Here is a 23,764-nt window from a genome sequence, read left to right as displayed (position 1 = left end):
ATTATATCCTAGAATCGCGAGGCGTTAACATCTCCCTCTCTCTCTCTCTCTCTCTCTCTCTCTCTCTCTCTCTCTCTCTCCTGCGACATCCTTGAGATTATATTAACGTAACGTAAAGTGGTCACTCGTAACTTGAGAATTTTATATTTGATATTTCTTAGAGTTTATTTAGTATTATTTAGTATTTTTTTGTGGAATCTGAACAAACATTGTTTCGTAACGGCGCCTGGTTTTTGGTAAAGTGAAACAAGCCTGCAGCAAAGAAAGAAGTTGGTATACCAAAGTAAAGTGTGTTATATTTTTATTAGTTGCAACTAATAACGGATAGGAATAGTGGTTAACTAATAACAGATGGTTGCGAAGGTTTGGTAAAAACTGCTGGTTACAATGTTTTGAATGAAAAAGATTTACACTTTTACACATTGCGTATTTTTGTATTTTGTGTTTGTTCCATTGTTTGTGCACTTGTTCATTTTCTTATTGAAGTGTGCCTTTTTATTTTATATTTTCATTTGCATTCACAATTTAATTGACTTAGTTATTTTCATTGCTTAATCACTGCACATTTAATTAATTTTAACACTTGTGAATTAATTTGCATTTACTTAGAATTCTTTTCAAGTTTTATTATTGTTTAGCACTTGTGAATTAATTTCAAATTTTCAATTATTGCCTAACACTTTTGAATTTTGATTGAGTTAATTTTCTTGAATTTTGTGATAAATTAATTTTGATTTAATTTTACTTAATTTGATTCAAGAATTAATTAAACTTTACTTTGTTTTCAAGTAACAGTAATTTTCCCTGATATTGTAAATTTTACTTATAATTTTGAATTTAATAATAAATTTTTGAATTTAAAATTTTTATAAGTATTTCATTTCTAACCAGTATATTTGCATTTAATTATGATTATGATTATGATAGGTAGAAACATAGAGTGGTAATTGATCAGCTTTCCTTCAATTTACTTAAAGTGACTTAGAACCAGGGAAGTACTTAGACTTCTGAAATCAGGGAAATACTTAGACTTTTAAAGTTGTTGATGGAGTGATGCCCTTTGATTAATTTAATTACTTACAAGATTACCTCACACCTGTTTTGATAAACTTAGTCTGATTTTCTACAATATTGGTAAGTGTTAAGGGATCACTGTTGCCTTTAGAGTATTCAGTCGTTTAATACTTGTGATGAGGGTTCAGGTGTCTGGCTTTTGTGAGGTAACAATAAATAAATGTTAAGTGTAGTAACCAGATACTTGGCACTTCGTAACAATATATATATATATATATATATGTATATATATATATATATATATATATATATATATATATATATATATGTGTGTGTGTGTGTGTGTGTATGTGTGTGTGTGTGTGTGTGTGTGTGTGTGTGAATAGGCGCGCGTGTGTATGTGTGAACTTATTTTTATATGCATATATGAATATAATTCTTTAAATGTTATCACAGGTATTGAACCTAAATGATGATATCAGTCTTTCGCGAGAGTTATGTCGAGAGTTTCACATCAATCATAAAACATAAATCGACTGTTAATTGAAGGATGCATTCTGGCAAATGTCCTCAGACTTCCTGATATTTGCGATCATTACATAGAAATTTAACCTTGACGTACGATTATTTTTCCATTTTTTTATAAAGAACTTGCAGTATAGGACTTATATGGTTATGGAGAGGTGACCCTCGCTGTCATAAATTTCAGTGTAATTCACACCTCGATCATTATAACTTTTGAAAATGTAGTGATTATCGTTTCCCTCCTTTATTTTCATAGTTTCCTCGGGTCAGTTCTATAAAAAGGGAATTTTGTCAGTTGCGTTGAGATTTGTCAATTTCAAGGCCCCCTTGCTAAGGTTTGGGCGGGAAAGCATAGTGCTATATGTTGAGGAAGGGCCACCACTCACAAGGATATAGGAGTAAAAGGGAGAAAAGCAAATACCCAATCACTCATATCTGTGTGTGAATCCATAATATTAACGAAATTTGGGCTGAATTCTTCAAGGACTATTGATTTCTTTCAGTTGATGCAGTTCCAACAAGACTACGCCGAAAACCTCTTGACAGCCAACCGGGCCGTTGAGCAGGCCATTGAAACAACGAAAGTGAACATCGCCTGGATGGAAGACAATTACGAGGGTATTGTCCACTGGTTGAGAGAACAAGGCTTCTCTTCTGACCTGTCTCATTAGAAATAAAAGGGAGAGCTAACTTCAATTTCGAGGTCAGATACCAGTATCTGGAAAGGAAAAGCTCCATACCGGACCGATTTGAAACAGCAACTAAAGTTTATAATTGTAAGTTCTAAACAAAAACTCGTGGTGGGTTGTACTTGATACTGATAAGCACATTTAAAATGTAATGCAGAGATGCACTCTATTAAAAAAAGTGATAAAACATTCTGTGTGTAGTTTAGTGAACTCCAGGAAAAGTTGCACCTTGTAAAATTAAGAACATAAACTTGATAATTATGTTGAAGTTACCATATGTTTTTACCTTTTGACTGGTGAAGAGGGAAACTGTTACAACAGAAAACCTTCTATAGTGTTGTCAGGTATCCTTTGAATACGATCATGTCTACCTTGGGCATAGAATCTTTAAATCTTACCCTGGATCCTATTCCAGTCAGGTAATGATCTATAACCCTCCAAATGAAAAATCAAGTACCTTTACCAGTAACGTACATCATAAAAAAACCACTGTCATAAAATTTGATGTAAAATTGTATTAAAAAAAGTTATAGATTTCAATAGGAACAAGTTCATGAATAATAATAATGAAAATATTTCTCACTAGATGATATCTGAGATTTTTCTAATAGATTTTGAAAATAAATAGTTTGATAAACAATATGAAATGTTGGTAAAACTATTGAAGAATCTTGAAGAATGTGAAAGAAAGAGAAGTCAATACATTCAAAAAACTATTTTTAAAAAAATCCAGTGATATCTAATCCCTCCTTATCTCTGCTTCATCAATACCCATTTTCACCTATCAGGCTAAATGCACATTCCCTTGACTTATAGGAGGGAGAAACCATAATGCATAGGTACCTACTAATTTTTCTTAGCAGATAATCATACAAAAAGTGAAATGCTATATCCTGCCCTATGAATAATTATCCGAGAAAACTTGTATTGACTTTACTAAACGAGAGAAACTGAAGGTAAATTAATCAGTTATGATTTTGAATGCCAGTAGGGATAATATAGTAGATATCTGTGATCAAGATATAGGAAAAAATTCCCCGTATGCCATCATAACAGATGATCTCCAATTAGACGTTCTGCCTCATCGTCAGACGCAATGGAGACAAATTGACAAAATGTCATGGTCGACTTAAAACTACCTCCCTATCAAGATTTTGCATTTTGTTATAGACTTGGGAAAATTGTGGCAGTTAACTATGATTACCCTAGTGAAGTCTTTTACATTATTTAGTTGCTCTGGATATTTCCGTGGGAATCATCTATATACCCGATCCCCTGCTCGTTGCAGGTTTCTATTCTTGTGCTCATGTGTCAGGTGATTATTTCTTCCAGAAAAGTAATGGGTGTTCGTCTCAAGTTTTTCTACAGTGACTGTCGAGGCTTGTAATTTTGAACTGGGGAAGGAAAAGTTAGCAATATTTCCACAGTGACGTCGAGGTTTGTAATTTTGAACTGGGGAAGGAAAAGTTGCCAATAGTATATGAACAGGAAAATTTCTGGTTGCTTTGTATGGAATGTTATTGTACAGCCCAGTTCAATTTTCTGAGTACTGAACTGAATGCTGACTTATGTCCACTTTCCTAGTACAACCTTGACTACATAAGCCTGGTTTAATTAACGATGTGTCCCTCGCAGCTGGTATAATATTATTTGAAAAGTCTTCGCGTAAGAATGAAGATATTATTTCCTCGGATGTGATAATGTTACATAAATATAGTAATACATTCTGAGTGCAACTCTACTTTAAAAGATTAATCAACAACATATTTTTTTTTTCATCAACAGAGATTTATAAATTTTCAGCAATGGATATTTGTAAACTTTCAATTTTCTGTCCAAAACCCCCAGTGACATGCAATCATTTCCTTTCAATAGTTCGTTGTTATTCAATTTCTCCTTTCTTGCCTAGTCCCCATTTTCATGGCCAATAGGATTATAAGACTATATAATACACAGGGTGACGACTCTGCCATTAGTTAGCCATACAAGAAAACAAAAGCCACCTTCATAAGAATAATTATATTAGAAATCTGATGATAATTGAAGTTCATTAAGGATATTAAAGACGATATCTGGGACGATGCATAGAGCCAGTTTATCCCGATATCCGAATGACCTGGACCCTTCATAGGAGATAAACTGCCGCTCCATCAAAAGCAATTGAAGAGAACCGACACGTAGCCGCATGTATACACTAGAACCAACCTCATCCCTCTGATTTTCAGTATTGTTATTTGATACTAGAACATAAAAAAACAAACTATTAGGGTACAAGATTAACCAATCCATTTTAGTCATCCAACAACGTCACAACAAAGATCATCGACGCCCGAAGGGTACATCGAATTCGAGCAGATGCTTGAAAGATGAGACGACGGGTTTCCTCTCACGTAGCTTCTCTATGTTCTCTGTTTGTTTTTTTTTTTTTCATCCCTAAATGATGCTTTTTAAAACTATTTTAATGGTCCATATATACGTGAAAGAATGATAAACATTAGTAAGAAACAAATAGACATGATAAGTCCTGAACATTCCGCATTTCATTAAATAAACTTGCAATTCGAAAGAGAACATCCGAGTCTTCTGATTTGTAAACATTTCAAACATTGCCATCTATGCTTCCTATGAAGAATGGGAAGCTACCGTGTTGGTGTTGAAGACTTTCGAGCAATTTCACTCACGAGATTTAATCCGTAAGGTATTATGAATTATTTTATGTCGCCTCAGTGGGGGTGACTGACTGGCAGTGCGACTAGTGGTGATCTATCTAGTGTTACAGAGACGGTGACAAACATTGAAAAACAAGACAGATTAGTTGCTGCTATTTTTGGTATGCAACAGATAATTTTTAGATTTTTTTTCGTCAGAGTAGGAGTTATGACGGTTCTGGAATGCAGAGCTAGTCAATGAATGCTTCATTTTCCATTAGGAAAAAATGCAATTTTAGTAAAGGACATGGGTCTACATTCATGTCAAAATTGATAAAAAAACAAAGAAAGTGTGAGGATTTCCATTTGTGCATTCGCTGTCTTATATGAATGTACACAAATAAATACACAAGATCTAATCTGGTAAGAACACCACATTGTGACTTTTTGAGCGCTGACACAGTAGGAGCAGTGGGTGTTCAAAGTGACCGCAGAGCGCAGAGGGTACTATGACAGACTTCCCAGATTATCACGAGCCCTCCCTCATTCAAAAAGACTCGTAAAATTTGTTCAGCTTATAACTCTGATTTGCTCAGCAGCTAGGGCAATGTAGGTCGAAGAGGGGAGAAATTTTCTCTGCACAAAGAAGCACATGAATATAATCTAACTACAGAAAAATACCAAAAAGCAAAGGACAAATGAATCCCAAAATAAACTGACGAGAGAGAGCTCACCAATTGGGAAAAAATTGTTTCTTATATGTGAAGCTAAATTCCGCAAGAGGATATTTTATTTACAATTTACATACTAAGCGAACCTAAAGTAACTGGTAAGGTACGAAAACTTTCATTCCCTGAACTTGAGTTTATTCGACGATACTGGACATACCGCAAACATTTTGACTAGTCACAAAAAACAAGTACATCGAACCGGTATAAACATCACGGGCACAGACAGAAACTAAATAGTTGCAACGTTGTATCATACCCTTCCTTCGTCTAGAGTGTCATCACTGGAGAGAGAGAGAGAGAGAGAGAGAGAGATGAGAGTAGCGATGAGAGAGAGGACGAGAGAGAGAGAGAGAGAGAGAGAGAGGTATGTCACTCACCTAATCCGTCAATGCCCTCAGTAGTGAGGGGCAGCCTGAGTAGGGCGCATCGTCACTCTCCACACAAAAATTAATATTGATGTCTCTTATCCTGCCTGTCTTCGCGAAAAAAGGTCAGTCTTATTTCAACGTGTAACCCTGAGAATAGATGTTTTCCTTTTCACCGGAGAAGCCAAATGCATACATCAAAACAAACCGTGGAAGGAACCAGTGTATCAGTACCGAGTGTCCTTGAAAGGAATGTAGCATATAGATAGAGATAATGAATAGTCTTGTCTCGATGTATGTTAAAAGGAATCAAAGTGCATTGGAATTAGTGAACGAGAATATTAAGATAGCAAGCATTCACGATGAGCATACGAATAATGAAATGAATTCTAAAGTCGGAATAAAAGCAGATTACTTCCTAACTGGAGAGACAAGTTTTGGTGAAGTACTATGCCACACTGCTGACTGTTTACAGTAGATGAACACGTACGTCATACTGTCATAGATAATGGAATGGAACATGTACACGAGATCGGTACAGTAACAACAGCAATAGCTTTTCTTCCGGTTCCACCTGTACGTAGATCATTGTAGTACTTCATCGCCTATATTTTCTGGATCTATTTATTTAGCTGTCCAACTACTTTAACTCCCACTTTCACTGTCCTAGGCGATAAATAGCCGAAAATAAACCAGTGCTTCGCATGTCACCCCAATTTTCATAGAATCAAAACCAGTGCCCAGAATGATGGCTAATAATAGGGACAATATACCCATCATTACAATGTTTATCATCATGAATTTCCTTCTAAAACAACTTTCGTATGTAAATAAGCAGGTAAAACTTCGAAACTGACAAGCTTTTTTGAGCTTCAAAGTAATATTTAAATGAACATTACTACAAAAGGTTGAAACATCTGGCAGCCTATTGTTACAATATAGCTTCTTGTTTTTGGGTTGGTCAATTGCCTCTGTGCCAACCACATGGGTTTAGCTAAATTGTATCTCATTTGTTTAGTGTATTTTCTTTGGTCTCACAATACCACATGCACAAACACTTACATGCACCATTGTGTATAACTGCAAACTATGAATTTGAATTTATTTTTGTATTCATAAATGTCTGGTAGAAACTGTATTCTTGGTTGCAGGTGCAATGCGATTTAGGACAAAAATAGTCCTTGATAATAGTGGTCGTCTAAAGTGAGGTTCTTAAAGTGGCACTATGAGTGTGTCTCACTCCTAGGAGCTTTTGTGTGTGCGTGTGTGTGTGGGTTTACTTTTCGCTACAAAACATTTTGTACATAGTGAAGTCAGAACACCCATACGAGTGCATTAAATCCAAAAGGAAATCATATTAACGCTTGAGAGGTTACAAAAGCGCAAATAACTTAGATGGTGACTGAGAAGATTCCGTTTTCTTGTATGACAGCAAAACGTAAAGATAAAATATCATATATCTATATATCTATGATATTCCGCATGGAAATTTTCAATTATTCTGAATAAACACAAAGACTTGATAGTACGAGTTAACCACACTTATTTTCTGGTTTCATCAGCAAGTAACATGCACACGTAATTTTGAAGAAACATTTAAGCGCCTCCACATTAGATACCTTGGGTATCAGTTAACTGTTTTATGGCCATTACGCCAACAGCTCACTCTATCGGACAGCTGTCACTCAGAGGTGGGGAACCTTTTACGCATCAAGAGCAACCTATTGCTTGTTTTTCAAGACAAGAACAATATTCTTTTTTCGTAATAATATTCAAACAGTGAATTGATATAGTTTATATTGCCATTATACTATAGCTAAACGTTTTAAGTACCGAACACTAAAAAATTTTGTTTCGGTCTCGTTGTTTGCCTGTTCACTGCCAGATTCAAGCTCAGTAAGATGGAAAATAAACACCAATTGTGATACACAGTCGATTATTAATATTCATAATCTTCGTCAGCTCCTTCACTGCGTTAGAAATGAATTGAAAATGCTTCTATACGTCTTTTAAGGTGATGAAAGTTTGCGGTTGAGTGAATTCTGTCACATGTACAGAACCTATAGGTCACTCTGTACACTGAAAGCTGACTGGTGAGCGTTGCGACCTTTTGGATTTCTTAGCATATTTTTAAAATTTTATTTTTCTTAGGTTATGAGAATGAGTAGCGTAAAACTGTTTTCTGTTTTTAACTCTACCATGTTTCTTTTTCTTGGACTACCAAAATGACTAGTTCAGGATTGAACTATCTCCCTCTCTCATAAATAAGTATATCTTAGTTTAACCAAACCACTGAGCTGATTAACAGCTCTCCTAGGCCTGGCCCGAATGTTTGGATATTTTTATATGGCTATAGGAACCAATTTGTTACTTAGCAATGGGACCTACATCTAATTGTGGGATCCGAACCACATTATAACGAGAGATGAATTTCTAATCACCAGAGCAGGGAGAGAACTCGGGCTGCCAAGTCGATTCAGCATCGGCAGAGCAGGGAGAGAACTCAGGCTACCAAATCGATTCCGCACTGGCAGAGCAGGGAGTAAACTCGGGCTACCAAATCGATAGGCGAGTACGCAACCCGCTCGTCCAATGAGGAACTTCTCCCTCTCTCATACGCACACACAAACACATTCAAGTTTATGCTTATACAACGTGCTTAAATGATAACATAATACAAATTTACAAAAGGATATGCAAGTACACGCATACCTGCACAAGAATGTTGGATACTCCTTGATATAAAATCTTATCTTTCAAACACCAGCCCTCGTATCAGCCGAACTTTGATTGTACTTCCGTTTTCTTTAAGTTAGTTTTGTCAACTTCGACAACTGCTGAGGGTGACCGTTTTTTTTTTTTTTTTTTTTTTTTTTTTATGAAATGATATACAATCCACGCATTAAACATTTAGACTGGATACGACCTGTTTTTATCATGTGCAGTGGGTACTGCCGCCATTCTTAGACTGAAGATTTTGAAATGAATATATGTCGTGCAAGACACGAATTGCAGCAAGTAGGGCAATTAATATACAAAGATGTGAATAAATAAATGATGAATAGAAGATAAACTTGCAACCAGTTGACTGTCATGCGAGGTTCATCACTGACTGAGGGCCGAACAGGGAAAACGATTTCATTGGTCTGGACGGAGGGTAGGAAAGGGAGTTAAGCAAATGAGCCCTTGATCTAGGAAAAGATAGGAAGCACACCTGTATGAACGAACATCATTGCACGCAATTTAATACAACTGCGCTGCTGTGTATTAAATGCACGAGAAGAATATGGCATTACGAAAATTGCATTTCTCCTTTTTTTGGCCATGCACTAAAAAAAGTTCGGTCATGATTTGTCGCATGCAAATTTCAGCTGAAATTCTAAATATGTATTTACATGCTATGGGTAGCAGTAAGAACGCAATAATCATATATTCATGCAGCGTTTATGCAAAACGTAATCTATACAATGTAAAACAGGTCATCGAAGGTCTGATGTCCTGTCTAGCCAATCGCAGGCTAAAGAAAGAAGGAAAGAAAGAAAAGACAGTCCAGTTGGAAAATGTCACGGAAGTAACCGATCTAGAACTCAATGGGTGGTGTGCCCGTCAGGGATGCAGTAAGCACTTCTTAATTATGACCCGAATAAGAACGTTGCCAGAATGCTTGGTTTAGAATCGTTTCTGAGCATCATAGCAAATAGTTTTAGCAACATGGAAAATCGGTATTTTCTACTCAGACTTGGCCACCGGTGCTTTTACTAAATTTACTTTAGGAATCTGCTGGTTAAATGATTATCACTAGCAGTTGATAGTAACTCGGGGTAAGGGAATGCTTTCATCTTTCAACATCTCTCATCGCTGTCCTTAACCTTAGTCCATTACTGTTCGTGGACCATGACTATGCTTGTTCTTGTCATGTAACTCATTCTCTTCTGTTTTGAACTTGTGGAACACTTCTTTCCCGCTTGAAGTGGCCGATTTATTTTGAAAACTCATTATACAAAAAGCGAGTGTAATTGTGTTTAAATAGTGTTTCTCCATTTTTGATACTATTAGCTTATATTATTTTGTAATACCTGTGCATGTTTGTGTATAAACTGTATGGCTTAGCACTATCAAAAGTATACTTGTACATATGAAATCATAAAAGTTTTGAAAGGCGTTATCATTGCGTCTGAATTCCCCCTAAAATCATCAACAGCATTCACTCAACTCCGAAAATTTGAGTAGGATCAGCCGCGAAAATCAGTTGCTCTGATTTTATTTGAATGTTTAACTTTTTTTTTTTTGCGCTTTGTTTTTCAAGTTGAATGTCTGCGTATGTAATTCTCGAACTATGAAAGTTCCATAAAATATTATTTTTCACCGGATCTTATAGAAAGGCTCAAAACTATCGTAATACGAATCTATGTATAGTTCTGTGGGCTTGGTGATACAGTAGTAAGTGGGTGGACAGTGTCATGCAAGATTATACTGCTACGACTGAATGTTCTTAAGCATCTACCATACTGGTAAGTTAACTCAGCTTCCAGCTTCAAGCAGTCTCTTTACTTTTGTATTATTTGGCTCCTTCGTCGCTGTATTATTTAAAAAAAATAGTTTCAGTTTTTCATGATAATTTTACCGGAAGATGAATCTTACACCTAGACACCACTGATTAGATTTTGAGAGAGGCAGGAATCTGACTTTCTGACGGGAGAATCCTTCCGTCTTGATGTCCGAACACCATCGCCATAGATTTTGGTAACTAATTTTGATCAATTATGTTTGCCTCTTTGATATCAGCGCAAATAAATAGGTGTGAATTTTTACAGGAATTTTACCGAAGGCGGAACTCAAGATTACCGAAAACTAATTTTCATGAGGGAGAAAAGGCACTTTTGGGGAGAAAGAATCTTTAGCGATGTGGGTAAATCACCCTTGGCGTAGGCTGGCTGTCGCAGAAGTTATCGTGCATTATTCATTTGTTTATTATTATTATAAATTCAGTTTTCTTTTCGTAAACAGTGTAGACCTATTCACTTCTGCAACCGCACAATTTCCTATGAATGCCAGAGTTAGAGAGAATGCGCCTGGTATTTGGATCCTTATTTGAACGCTTCCTTGGGTTGAGAGTGAACCGCTTGTTAATATTACCAGTTGACTGGTATCTCATTAGCTTCCTATCTTGGGAAGCATTCCATGAATGGCTGACATGAACTGACTCTTGGTGTAGAGCTCGCACACACACACACACACACACACACACACACACACACATATATATATATATATATATATATATATATATATATATATATATGTGTGTGTGTGTATATATATATATATATATATATATATATATATATATATATATGATGTGTGTGTGTGTGTGTGTGTGTGTGTGTATGTATGTATGTATAAGGGCTCTCTGCTTTGTAATACTTTCAGTCCAACGAGCGGGTTATACCTACAATATCGCCTCATTAACGAAAAGCAATAATAAATGAAGGACAGTAACAGTGATTACGTGATGTTTATCAGAAGTGGACTCATTTATTACGTATCTGCGCATTATCAGAACATTAAGACCAAGAATCTTTTTATAACGAAGTTGAATTCTAGAATGGTAAGCAACCCGCAATCATCTAAAAGTAACTAATCAATGACATTATTTGAAATTGACACTACCAAATTTTGTCCCGTATAGAAATTTGAATCAGGCTACCTCAGATTTTATGTAAACATTGTATTATTTTTCTTCTCCCAAGTGACATTCACCTCATTACTGCAAATTTCCATAACTGTAGACTTTAAACAAACTATAAGCATCACCTTCAAGTAAAATCATTCATTTTACTCTGATACGGAAAGCGTCAACAGCAACTAACAGTTTTATTTTTTTTAATTATAGTAACTCAAGCTTTTGACAATGGCAATCGGCAGCGTATGTAACCATCACCAGTTAACTTCGTTCGTTCTTCTGTGCGTAACGACAATGATTTTTTCCACTGTCTACTCGAGAAAGGTAAATGAAACTTTTAATTTTTCTTTGTGTTTTGAAAGTGTTTACATTGCCAGTCAATTGATTTTGAAAATCTGTATGATTACTTGTAATTATAAGTGTGTGCATGTTCAATATAAGAAAATCGCCTTTTTATAAATCTCTGCGGTTCAGTATTTATCAAATCCAGTAGTAGTTTTTCTTTGTTAGTAGCCACAACTGAACCATATTTTTCAGGAGTAATTGCTTGTTTGATAGATTTAAGCATAATCGTACTTTTCAAATCTCTGACCTTTGCTTCGGCGATTGTTGCCAAGAGGTCCCCGCTTGCTAAGGCATATTTCACCTGAAATTTACATATTCAGAGATAATGTAATATACTTTATAATATATTTTATATATTATATATCTATATATATATAATATATGTATATCGAAGGGCAAAATCTCGTAGTTGTTGTTCTTCATGCTTTAGTTTAAGCTTGATATATGTCAGCACGGATTTTTACTCCTAGGTAGACTGTACTGTTGCGGATGATAATAAAACAGTGTAAACAATAATGCTAGCCTTGCTCCAAATATTTTCCATTCAGATGAAATGTTTTCTTTCCTCCAATGTCTTCCCGTTTATATTATCTATTGCATTGGGCGTGAGTATATTAACTAAAGTTTGTGCTTAATATATCCTTTCATTTATTTTATCAGATGAATCGCTCTAATAGTAATGAATGGACCAACATTCGACTACCAACGACACTCCACCCCGTTCATTACGTCGTCAAGCTTCAGCCATTTCTAAATGACAGCAACACTTTCCAAGGGTATATCGAAGTGGAGCTGGAAGTTGTCAAGCCAACGTCGAGAATTATACTGCATTTGGCAGACCTTGTTGTCAAGAATAACACAGCCAAGGTAAGTCACGAAGGCCCAAGAAAATTGAAATTATTATTATCTTCATTATTATTAACTCTTCTGCGATAAAAAAAAATTGATGGTTAACTTACGTGAGGTTTATAGAACATACAGGTGGATCATTTCCATTTACTGTAATTCGAATAATATTCCCTCAAAAGTGCCATTTTCTTATATGTTATTCTATTAACTTGAGAAAACGCTGCAGTGATACAAGTCTTAGTGAAATGGTTTCACTTAGGGCCCCCATTTCACTAAATACAAAAAAAAAAAAAAATTTGTACTTTGATACACTCGTCAATGTAGTTTTATCAGAAGCCTCCTAAAACCACAGACTGTAATGTATCTTTAACATGTTTAAACGAAGGGAACGAAGTTTAGCATTATCACTCAGTGATCTTTCTGTTGGTATACTCTGATCCCCGAGGGGATAGTACTGAACACGGCGTCCCATGGAGCTTCCACCATGTTTAGTACTATAGCAGATTCACATCAGCCGTGCATCTGATGCCTAGGCCAGTCCCTTGCGACGATCCTGATTGGCTGTTTTGGAAGACGTATCCCTCATGAGAAGTGGAACATACATCCTGCCTATGTGAACTCTCTCTTGAGACTGAGAGTTTCCAGCCCTGTGATTGGTTCATCAACAGCCAATCAGGATCGTCGTAAGGGACTGGCCTAGACATCAGATGCACGGCTGATGTGAATCTACTATAGCCTATAGCACCTCGGAGTAGGTGACGCGTAAAGGTGGATAAATGACGAGTTAATAACCTTTCTGTTCATTGCAGGTGTCGACTTTAAACAAACGCCGACGGTCTCATCCAATTCGTCAGGAGAAATATAACTCGGATCGAGAACAGTACACCTTGCAACTGCGGCGCCGCCTTCGTCAGGGTAAAGCTTATTTACTGTCAATGCAGTTCGAGGGTGTCCTTAACGAGATTCCTCGCGGCTTTTATAAAACTTCGTACGTGGATAAAGATGGCGTTGAAAGGCGAGTATCGGTTCTCAATATTTTTTTTTTTAATCATTCTTGATGCTCAACGCTTTTGACGACTAGAATTTATTGACAAGCAAATCATAATTTAATAGTCAAAGGTTTGATTTTATGGTATTACAAAATTGGAGTTTAATAGGCTATTAGAAATGCCTCCTTGGTCTTCTGAAGCTTGGGTCCTCAAAAAGTTTTGAATATGTTTTTTTGAAAAGCACTGTCCTTTTGAAGCAGGGTGCTACTTCAAAATGATGAATTACTGTATTTTGAACGATCCTTCTTCCATTCTAATTGCAGAAAATTAGCTGTGACGCAGTTCTGGCCAGCAGATGCCCGTAGAGCTTTCCCTTGCTTTGATGAACCAGCGCTGAAAGCAACATTTGATATCCATATAGCCAGAGAGAGTCACATGACTGCTATATCCAACATGCCTCTTATCAGAACGACTCCCGTGTATGTGGTGGTTGCTGGATGGTTGTATTATATCTATCAAGAACCAAATGCTTATTTTTTTCTTTCATTACAGTCATAGGCCTACAAACAAGAGACATTTTCGGTCTCATTTCATACCTTAGAAGAATCATAGTCAACTTTACCTGTCCGGATTAACTCTAGTCAGTACCTAGCATATATATCATTCTGCTCATAAATGTCAATACAAAAACTGAAAAGAAGAATTTGAATGTTCTGTACATTTCAACATTACTTTAATTTTTATTTCGTTAGTCCCAACCGAGATGGATGGCTGTGGGACCAGTTTGCTACCACTCTCAATATGTCCACGTACTTAGTAGCATTCCTTATATCAGACTACAGCTTCCGAGATCTGGAAGGTCAAGGAAAGGGACGCCTGAAAGGTTTGTGGAGTCTGTTTGTCATTTTATATTTTCAAAGATTAATCTTTTAAAAAAATTACACTTCCTCAGATGGAACTACTAGCACGTTGTCTTTAAGTCAGCCTCCATTTCCATATTATAGATGATATATAAGATTTCTGTAGAAACATAATGTAAACTAATTAATGATCATAAAATCCTTCTTCAACATGAACGTCATAGTATGGACAAGTGAAGATAAATTAGACCAGACATCCTTAGCCCTTGAAGTGGGGTCCTTTGCGATGTCTTTCTTCGAGGACTACTTCAACCTGCCCTACCCTTTGAGGAAGATGGACATGGCAGCAGTTCCGGAAACGACATTTCAAGCCATGGAAAACTGGGGTCTCGTTACATACAGGTAATTGAATCGCCGAGAGAGCACAGTATTTGTATTGACTGTTTCAGCGATAAAACTATGGAAGAGTAGGCTACGTCATTAATGAGTAAAGGAAAGCATGCCTGTACAATATTAAAAAACGGACTTATTGCTTCCTCGGGGCTAGGTTTTTCTATCTTGCTTTCATTTGGCCTGAGAAAAAAAAATTATGTTGCAATAAATATAGCTTTGTTTATTTTCCGCAAACTGTGGACGTAAACAAACGCAGTCCCCTGAAAACTGTTAGCGTCTTCTCTCCTCAGGGAATCTGTGTTGTTAGCCGACCCAAAACGCGCCTCTGCATCGCACCGAAGGCAGGTGTCCCAGTTGGTGGCGCACGAACTGGCTCATCAGTGGTTTGGGAATCTCGTGACATTCAAGTGGTGGACGGATCTTTGGCTGAACGAAGGCTTTGCTACCTACATGTCCGATGTTGCTATTGATCAGGTAATTGGCATATTTTGTGAGTAACTACTCTAAGCATTTTCTGACTTTTCTATGGGCCGTTATGGATACTTCTGAAGTTATGTTTGATATTGGAAATATCATTAGCAATGTGATAAAATTTGAAATGAGGCAATACAGATCTCAAAACAGTTATGCTAAAGTGTATCTCTAAATGTAATCGCTGAAAAATAACAACATATCTGCAAATTCTGTTGTTATCGAACGGCCTGATAATTTGACAAAAATCAATGAAATATATAATTTTTTAATTGCAAACAGTGCTGTTCTAATGAATAATATGAAATAAAGCCAAGTGATTAGCACTATTTAATACCTAATGGGTTTACTTTGATACTTTCTAGTGAGTTAACTTTGATATTCGAACTCATAGTAGAACATGAACATCTTATATTGTAGATGGAACCAGCTTGGGGAATTTTGGAACAATTTGTTGTCAGTCGACTTCAGTCCGTAATGACAATGGATTCACTGAAATCCTCCCATCCGATTAGCAAGCCTCTTGCAAACCCCGCCGATATAGATCAAGTTTTCGATCAAATCCCTTATAGCAAAGGTAAGGTTCTTTTCTTTCTATGATCTTCGGGAACGTTTCCAGAATACGAGATGTTAATTTCTGTTTTACTCTACGCACGTACTACATGGGTATGATGGCACACGAATGTATTGGTGTGAATTCGTTCTTTTAGGGAACAATAATCCTCTGTGGCCAGCAGACTTGAAAATCAGTCTTATCTCTGTTTATTTTAATTTTCACAGGAGCCTCTGTAATACGAATGATGAAACACTTCCTGACAGAAAGTACCTTCAAGAAGGGTCTTGCAGCTTATTTATCTTCAATGTAAGTCCACAAAGTTTATTCTGGGTTTAACCCACCATGATTAAGGGTCATACCTAAAGTATGCTTTCAATAAAAATTATTTTTAACGTAAATTCATCGAGATATCAGGCCCCTGACTAAGATCTTTCAGTTTAAACAAAAACTTCATCTTGAGAAGCACAAAACAGAAGAACCAATTCATTCATAATGAAAAGTTACCAAGGATTCCTGAGAGAAACCCAATCCCTCACTCTCTCTATAATTGAATCATGAAAATGCTGTTGACAACACAAAAATTTCAGGAGTTATAAGAATGCCGACCAGGACGACTTGTGGCGGTATATGACAGTTTCAGCGCATCAGGATGGATCTTTGCCCAAAGATCTGACCGTCAAGACAATTATGGACACCTGGACGCTGCAGGAAGGCTACCCTGTTCTTACGGTTGTCAGAGATTCTAACGGCACCGCCAGAGTTACGCAGGTGAGAAAAAAAAAATTGCTTGTAAGCATTTACCTCTTTTCAAGCGTAAATGCTGTTCAGCTTTCAAGGAAATGTATGGCCAGTTATTAATGTAACTCTGAATCGGATAATCATATTCATTTACAGATAATCTGATAAACTTTTAACACAAAATACAAATTTTCTCAAATAGCCAAGTAGTGTGCTTCGATGAAAAAGCATTTATTAATTTTAAGATTAAATCTTATTCGAGTTTTTGTATAAGTGTATGCAATACTACAATAAATTTCAACTTAGGGACCCGTAAATTCAATTTGTATTTATTCAGAGGCAGCACCATGCCAGCAGTGATCTAACACAGCTCCTGCTCGAGGCAAGATAACCAGGAAAGCGTCTGTCCTCATTGTTCGTTAAGCCTCACATACCAGACACCGATTACTATTAGGCCTTTATCCAATTACTTCTTGGCATTCATGAAGTTAGTGATAGTCTTACTTGGCTAATAATACTAGGAAATCAAACTTTCTAGGAATTCATGAAGTTCTACACATCCAGTTGGAAGGACAGGTAGTAGTAATTTTCTAAATTTTGGATAGATTTTTAAGAGTTTTCGAGAACAACATATTGATTACTCTATGGAAAAATTATATCAAAATGATTCATATATGAATTGATAAGAATATTATCTTCAAAACCAAGGAAGATGGGTTCCACTTGGAAATGTATCTAGAAATTCCTACTACTGGTAACCCGATATAATTTAGCTTCATTAACTGCCCAACCTTCCTTAGACAATCTTATGTGAACGTGCTGATGATACTTACAAACGTACCAACAATCCCCTAGCTCCAAATTCTCTGGGAAAAAAGTTAAGTAATTTTTTATCCGATATATCTACTTTTCCATTCTAGTAAGTAGAACAAACTGTCTACCTTTCCAAATTATATTTCACGACTTTGCTCAGTAAAAACATGATTTAAAGTTTTTGAATAAATTCAGTAAAAGTGATGATTAACATAGTTTGTCCGTAGTTCAGAGCATTATGTGGCATCTGAAATTTCTTTGCCATCTCTACATCCTCTTGAGCAGAGTTAGTTTTTGTTATTACTTACAATGAATATGTGAAACTCCCAAGTTTTGTTGATAAACTATACTTGCCTAGGCTGTACTCACTGAGAATCCAGAAGTAAATTTCCCGAGTTTCCACAGAAACGTTACTTGCTAGGAGGAGAGGAACAAGATCTAGGATATAGATGGTGGATCCCAGTCACCTTCACAAGCCGGAACCGTCGCAGCTTCCGCCACACGCGGGCTCAGACTTGGCTTAGCAACCACGCTGATCACGTGACAGTCACGGGGCTCCCTCACCCGAGAGAATGGGTCATTTTTAATCTGCAGATGACAGGTAAAAGCGACAGTTCTGTTTGTGACTGAACGGCATAAAATGCGCATGAGCATTTTAGGTTAAGGAAAAGAGTTTACCTCACTGATGAATATGTACTCAAAAATATAACGTAAGCCTTTCATGACTGAATGGAAGTAGTTTTTCCATATTAAATATTATATATATATATATATATATATATATATATATATATATATATATATATATTATATATATATGTAATGCATGTGTGGATTATACAGACATACACATACTATCTGCATATATATATAGGAGATGTATCGGATGTCTGAAAATAGGATTTACGGATGCGGATTTATAAAAAAAATGAGGATAATCTGCGGATGCATATGTTCATACCTGATACATCTCTAATATATATATATATATATATATATATATATATATATATATATATATATATTATGCATATACATATGTACCCATTTATATACAATCTCACATGCTATATATATATATTACACTTTTCAACAATTCCCTTTAAACAGTTCAAGCTCCGGAACTTTCAAAGTTCTGTACTGGCTGACATATATGCTATCTTCCTTCGTTTCCATTGGAAGATTCTTGCTTTGATAGTAAAACTTCGATCTTGCCGATGTTGTTTTAAGTTATGGCTTCTGCTACTGAGCTTACATACCCTATTCTCTTTAAGCTTTTTTTCTTTTTAGCCCTTGATTTGACCCCATATGCTTCTTCATCCTCGAACATGAATGTGCTGTGGCATGTTTACTCATGTTTACGTGTAAGCCCACAAGTGCACTCCATTTGATTAAATTAACATCTCCATAAAAAGAATTCCGATAAACTAATGATTTTACAAGGGTCTTACATCAACATTCTGTTTGAAAGGTCTTTGGAATAACGAGTGTGAATGATTAACCCTGATTCCCTCACAGAATAATCAGCTCAAGCATCTTTATTAAAATGAATACGCATTTTTCAGGATATTACCGAGTGAATTATGACGATTACAACTGGAGTCTCCTGGCGTATCAGCTCCAACAAGAACATGAAGTTATCCATGTCACCAACAGAGCCCAGATAATAGACGATGCTCTTAACCTGGCCAGGGCAGGTAATTGTCTTAGTTGTTGTTGCTTCTGGGCAAAAGAAGACGAAGCAAAAACAAAAAAATATTCATTAAGACAATGAAGCTTATGCTTTACCTTTCAGCGTCTTTTCCAAAAAAACAAATCCTGATTGTTGTAGCACTGATTAATAGGAAATAACGTAAACATTACATAACTATTCACATAACATTTAGATGGTACTTAACCTGGAAAGGCAGGTAATAGTATTATTTGTTGCTTTTAGGTAAAATTGGGCAAAAAAGGAAAAAACGTAAAGCCTACTTGAGGTAGAAAAAACAAATTCCATTTTTTAACCTTCAGTGTTGTTTTACTAAAAAAAAATCCGGATAAGTGCAAAACTGATTAAGAGCCAATAACGTTAATATTCCTTAAGTATTTATATAATATTCAGACAGTCCTTTATTTTTTGCAGGTATGCTTTCATATAATTTCGCCATGAATATGACGAGGTATCTGACGGAAGAAAAAAGTTATGTTGTGTGGAAAGCAGCGTTCTCTAACATGCATTTTCTCTATGATATGTTCAAGCACACGGCATCTTATGGAGCCCTAAAGGTAACCTTTGTCAGTCTCTATGTCTCTCCCAGTTGCTATTCTACTCATGTCTTGCCATCTGTGATTCAATCTCTCTTCAGTTCCCTGACGACCCAATCCATTTTGATCAAAGAACCACCTCTCTGGTACCTACATTTTAAACGAAGTCGTATCCTCACATTTTTTTATTACTTTTCACGAATCAAATATCTCTACCCGTATGACCCTTAAAGCCGTTCTCATTAAAATTTAGGTTTTTATGTTAATTAGAGCTCCTAATCAAAACATGAATTTCGTCGTTGGATTTCTTAAATTCTCAGATGAAATTTTTAATTAGTTTCAAATTATTTTGTGAAATTTATTTTCATCGCAATTTATGCTTCACGTTCCAGTAAAACCACTCATTCCAAATTAAAAAGGAGATTTTTGAATAAGCTGGCCTATGACGAGGCAGCTGGAGTCCAAGTCGAGAATGGGAGAGAGGTGAAATACCTGCTCATGATCAGGCAATCCTGGCAAACACATTGTGATGAATAAAGAGAGTAAAGGTATGAAACCAAACTAAATACAAGAAAAATAATAATACCGAAAGGTCCATGGGAACCTTAAGGGGTAAGGCTAATTGAGCGATTAAGGATTACCTACCTTACAGATATCTTTGTCTTCGTCGTTAGATTTGCTTGTATCACAGCCAAAAAAAACCTGGAATGTGAAAAGAAGTGGTAGCTTAAAATTTCAAATAAAAAGCGAAAATACCTTGAAAATATCGAGTAGACTTGAGAGTGCCATGACTCCCGGATCCAATGTTTTTTCATGGAAAATACTGATTAAATCTTCCAAATGTTCCAGATCTTTTTGAAATTGTACAGAAGGGCTATATGATATTTTTCCTTTTATATATGAGATCCAGTTCTTATTTGTCTCCTCTATATCAGCTGAACCTCAAGATAGATACTTATTCCTAAACTTATGTGCTATGAATCCTCCCAAATAACTTACTCATTTATTATCACTGATCCTGGTTCTCTCTCCTTTAATAGAACAAAATGATTAATAAGTCATGGTTATGAAAATGCAAAGTCTGCCCCACACAAAACTATAAATTATCATTCCACTCTCCTGGGTTAGTCTAAGTAATCACTCCAAGTCTCAAAATGTCAATTGCTACATTGTAATAGTCAGGTTTAGAGAATCCCGTTTCTAGAACCATGATACGGAACCCATCTGTAATAAGAGATATTCATTATATTCCCTATTACACAATATTAAATAAAGCTATACACTGCACACTTCTCTCTTTTCAAAGGCAACTGTTTCTAAGTCATTTAAATATGTGCCATACCTTGAGATGGGTTTTCCCTCAACCCCTGGTGTCCTTCTCGACCGTCTTTCTTCTTATCACAAAGGAATGTGTCTTTCCCTCAAGTGCCTCGAACGGCCGGACCTGTTATGCACGTACAAATGCATGTACATACCCACCATGCCTCAAAACTGCCCGTGGCAACAGCTCGAGCAGTCACCAATAATGCACACACATGAAATTCCTTCGTCTAAGGGAGGCGCTCTCTGGGCGCGCCTTGTCTCTCCAAGCGAGGGAAGCTGACACAATATGTAATTCACTAACACTAGCCTATAATATGGCTCGGCTACCTATGTCCTTTGTGCACTCCTGTCGCACACCACATCAGCAACTAATGCACAATGTATCAATTTGCCACATGATTTAGTGCTACCTCCGTTGCTGGAGCCCTTGTACCTCGCTGGATGCACAGAAGTTTAAGAACTCCTAGCGCACAAATTGAGTAACTTTCATTGATGAAAAACTCATCCTCGTTACTATGATAAGCAGGACTCAACAAATAGTTGTAGACGCTGGTCGAGTACGTAAACCATCTTGAAACAACTCAGCATGCGCCATTATTCAACGTCTGCGACCCTCGTGAGTGTATCCAACTCCCTCTCGTCGCGAAACTTAGATTCAACGTTTTCTTCTGAAGGAAACGTGGTCACCACCCCGTTGTCAAGGAAATATCCCATGACTTCTATGCAAGTGCTACTCGCACCTGCCTCATAGAAGATTGTAGACTCCTGATTTATCCCAGAACATATCCTGAGATGATATACCGACAACATCTCATCCGTTGCAAAGGCAGTTCATAGAATCGCCACTTGTGTGTAGACTCGACTCAACCTCTGGTACTGTAGAACGAAGTCATTTCCATCACCACCATCATGTGAAGTTGGGAATTCTCTAAAGTCATCGTGTGTCCATATATAAAAAAATAGCTGAAGTCTTGCTTTACTCCACAAATCCGTCATTTATTAATATACTCAATCTCCTAGTCAAATATTAAAAATTCCTCACTAAAGAAAATATAATCTTTTCCCACTGAATCCTCACAAGTAATCCCATATCTGACAAACACACTATCAAAAGAGAACCCATAATGTCTAACAGCAAAAACCCCTTTTATTGTTTATATAACTTACCTCCATGAAATATAATGCCGAACACCCCTTCTATATAATTCATATACCCCAACAAATTATATCTCCTGTCTAAAATAGAAATGCTATTTAAAGCTTAACACCAATTACGACATCTCTCGTAGGAAAAGAAAAACAAGAAAAAAAAAGATAATAAAAACAATAACAAGTGAACTTTCCCCCATTACACAGTGCACATAAGAGAAGAAAAACATATACATAATCCAATATTTTCCCCAAAAATGTAATTTGTACCGTTACGGAATTTGCTACCGCAACAATCCCATCGACTAGAAATGACCGGAAACAACCCCTTACATGATACATCTCCGTAGAATGCCATAGTCAACATCTCCGAGAATAGTGCAATTCTTCGAGTAATCAACTTCAAAGGAAAAATCAGCAACCGGACTCATCACAGCATTATCAGCAAAAATCCACCTGTGAACACCTCAGGTGCTTCGAACCGCACTATAGATTTGTCTAGTCAGACTTGCAACCCAGAAACCATTATTCTCTAAATATTTTATACTAACACCATATAGCCACATTCCACAAACTTATCACCAGGATATCACCAAGGTGCCCCCCAAAAATTGTCCTTAAAGCATAACTCCTCCATGACATTACCCCAATTATATAAAACCCCAATGCAGTAGTGTCACTCGCCCCAATAGTCACAACACCAAAAGAAATTCAGCCCTAAATCTCATACGCACAGGAATTATCACATGTTTATCATCACGTTTCTCAGCTAAAACAAAAATTCGCCATATTTCCAAACAACTTTCCACATAAAATATTAACCTCGGAATCTTACGCCAAGACGCCACAGATTTGCGCATAATAAGAAAAAATAGTAGAAGAAAAAAAATGAAAGAAAAAAAAACGTTAAAAATATTTTACCACAAATTTACAAAAGCCAGATAACAACCAAAAAATGCAGTTGTGCGACAATATATTAATCACCACAACCAATTCTTTTCAATTTCGAGATATGTGTTAATCTCGACCGACCTGTTTTTTCCTCTAAGACTACAAATCTGTTTCCAATTTTTTCCTCAATGACTTTAAAAGGACCTTCAAACTTTGGACCTAATTTGTAGTTCAGTTCACTTCTCACATTAAGTTTTAAAAATACCTTGTCTCCGACATTTATCTTGGGATCAGATGTTTTACTGATACTTTTCTGTACCATCTCTCTGGTTGTGGATTCGAGATTATGGCTGAGACAAGCATGTCTCTCGCTGTGGATACCAATGCCTCGATCGTATCCTCCCCGTGATGAGGTATAGTTAGCAAATCAAATGTGCCTCGTGCTGGGCAACCAGAATTTTAAAGGAATCACTAACCATAGTGTT

The 23,764-nt window shown here is 36.4% G+C and overlaps 2 protein-coding genes across 9 annotated transcripts in view; both read left to right on the top strand.

Annotated features, from left to right (window-relative positions):
* LOC135223596 (aminopeptidase N-like) overlaps positions 1-2,582 on the top strand; it is a 72,403-nt gene extending 69,821 nt beyond the window's left edge. For 7 of the 8 annotated variants that reach the window (XM_064262144.1, XM_064262145.1, XM_064262141.1 and 4 more), the window contains exon 18: positions 2,043-2,507. In XM_064262144.1, the coding sequence (XP_064118214.1) occupies positions 2,043-2,210 (168 nt within the window). In that variant the 3' untranslated portion in view covers positions 2,211-2,507. Of the gene's footprint in view, positions 1-2,042 lie in introns of all 8 variants that reach the window. The other variant, XM_064262150.1, reaches the window with a different exon arrangement.
* A 3,420-nt stretch (positions 2,583-6,002) lies between these two features.
* Positions 6,003-23,764, top strand: part of LOC135223595 (aminopeptidase N-like) — a 56,346-nt gene continuing 38,584 nt past the window's right edge. The window contains exons 1-14 of the mRNA XM_064262140.1: positions 6,003-6,097; positions 11,866-11,979; positions 12,661-12,867; positions 13,659-13,864; positions 14,162-14,317; positions 14,591-14,721; positions 14,923-15,100; positions 15,382-15,565; positions 15,983-16,139; positions 16,343-16,424; positions 16,706-16,886; positions 18,075-18,270; positions 19,235-19,366; positions 19,795-19,937. Coding sequence (XP_064118210.1) covers positions 11,884-11,979; positions 12,661-12,867; positions 13,659-13,864; positions 14,162-14,317; positions 14,591-14,721; positions 14,923-15,100; positions 15,382-15,565; positions 15,983-16,139; positions 16,343-16,424; positions 16,706-16,886; positions 18,075-18,270; positions 19,235-19,366; positions 19,795-19,937 — 2,049 coding nt within the window. The 5' untranslated portion in view covers positions 6,003-6,097; positions 11,866-11,883. The remainder of the gene's footprint in view (positions 6,098-11,865; positions 11,980-12,660; positions 12,868-13,658; positions 13,865-14,161; positions 14,318-14,590; positions 14,722-14,922; positions 15,101-15,381; positions 15,566-15,982; positions 16,140-16,342; positions 16,425-16,705; positions 16,887-18,074; positions 18,271-19,234; positions 19,367-19,794; positions 19,938-23,764) is intronic.

This window comes from Macrobrachium nipponense, chromosome 10 (genome assembly GCF_015104395.2).
Source record: "Macrobrachium nipponense isolate FS-2020 chromosome 10, ASM1510439v2, whole genome shotgun sequence".
In the NCBI taxonomy this organism is placed as follows: Eukaryota; Metazoa; Arthropoda; class Malacostraca; order Decapoda; family Palaemonidae; genus Macrobrachium; species Macrobrachium nipponense.
Note: the sequence above shows the minus strand (reverse complement) of the source record. Positions and strands in the feature narration are given on the sequence as shown.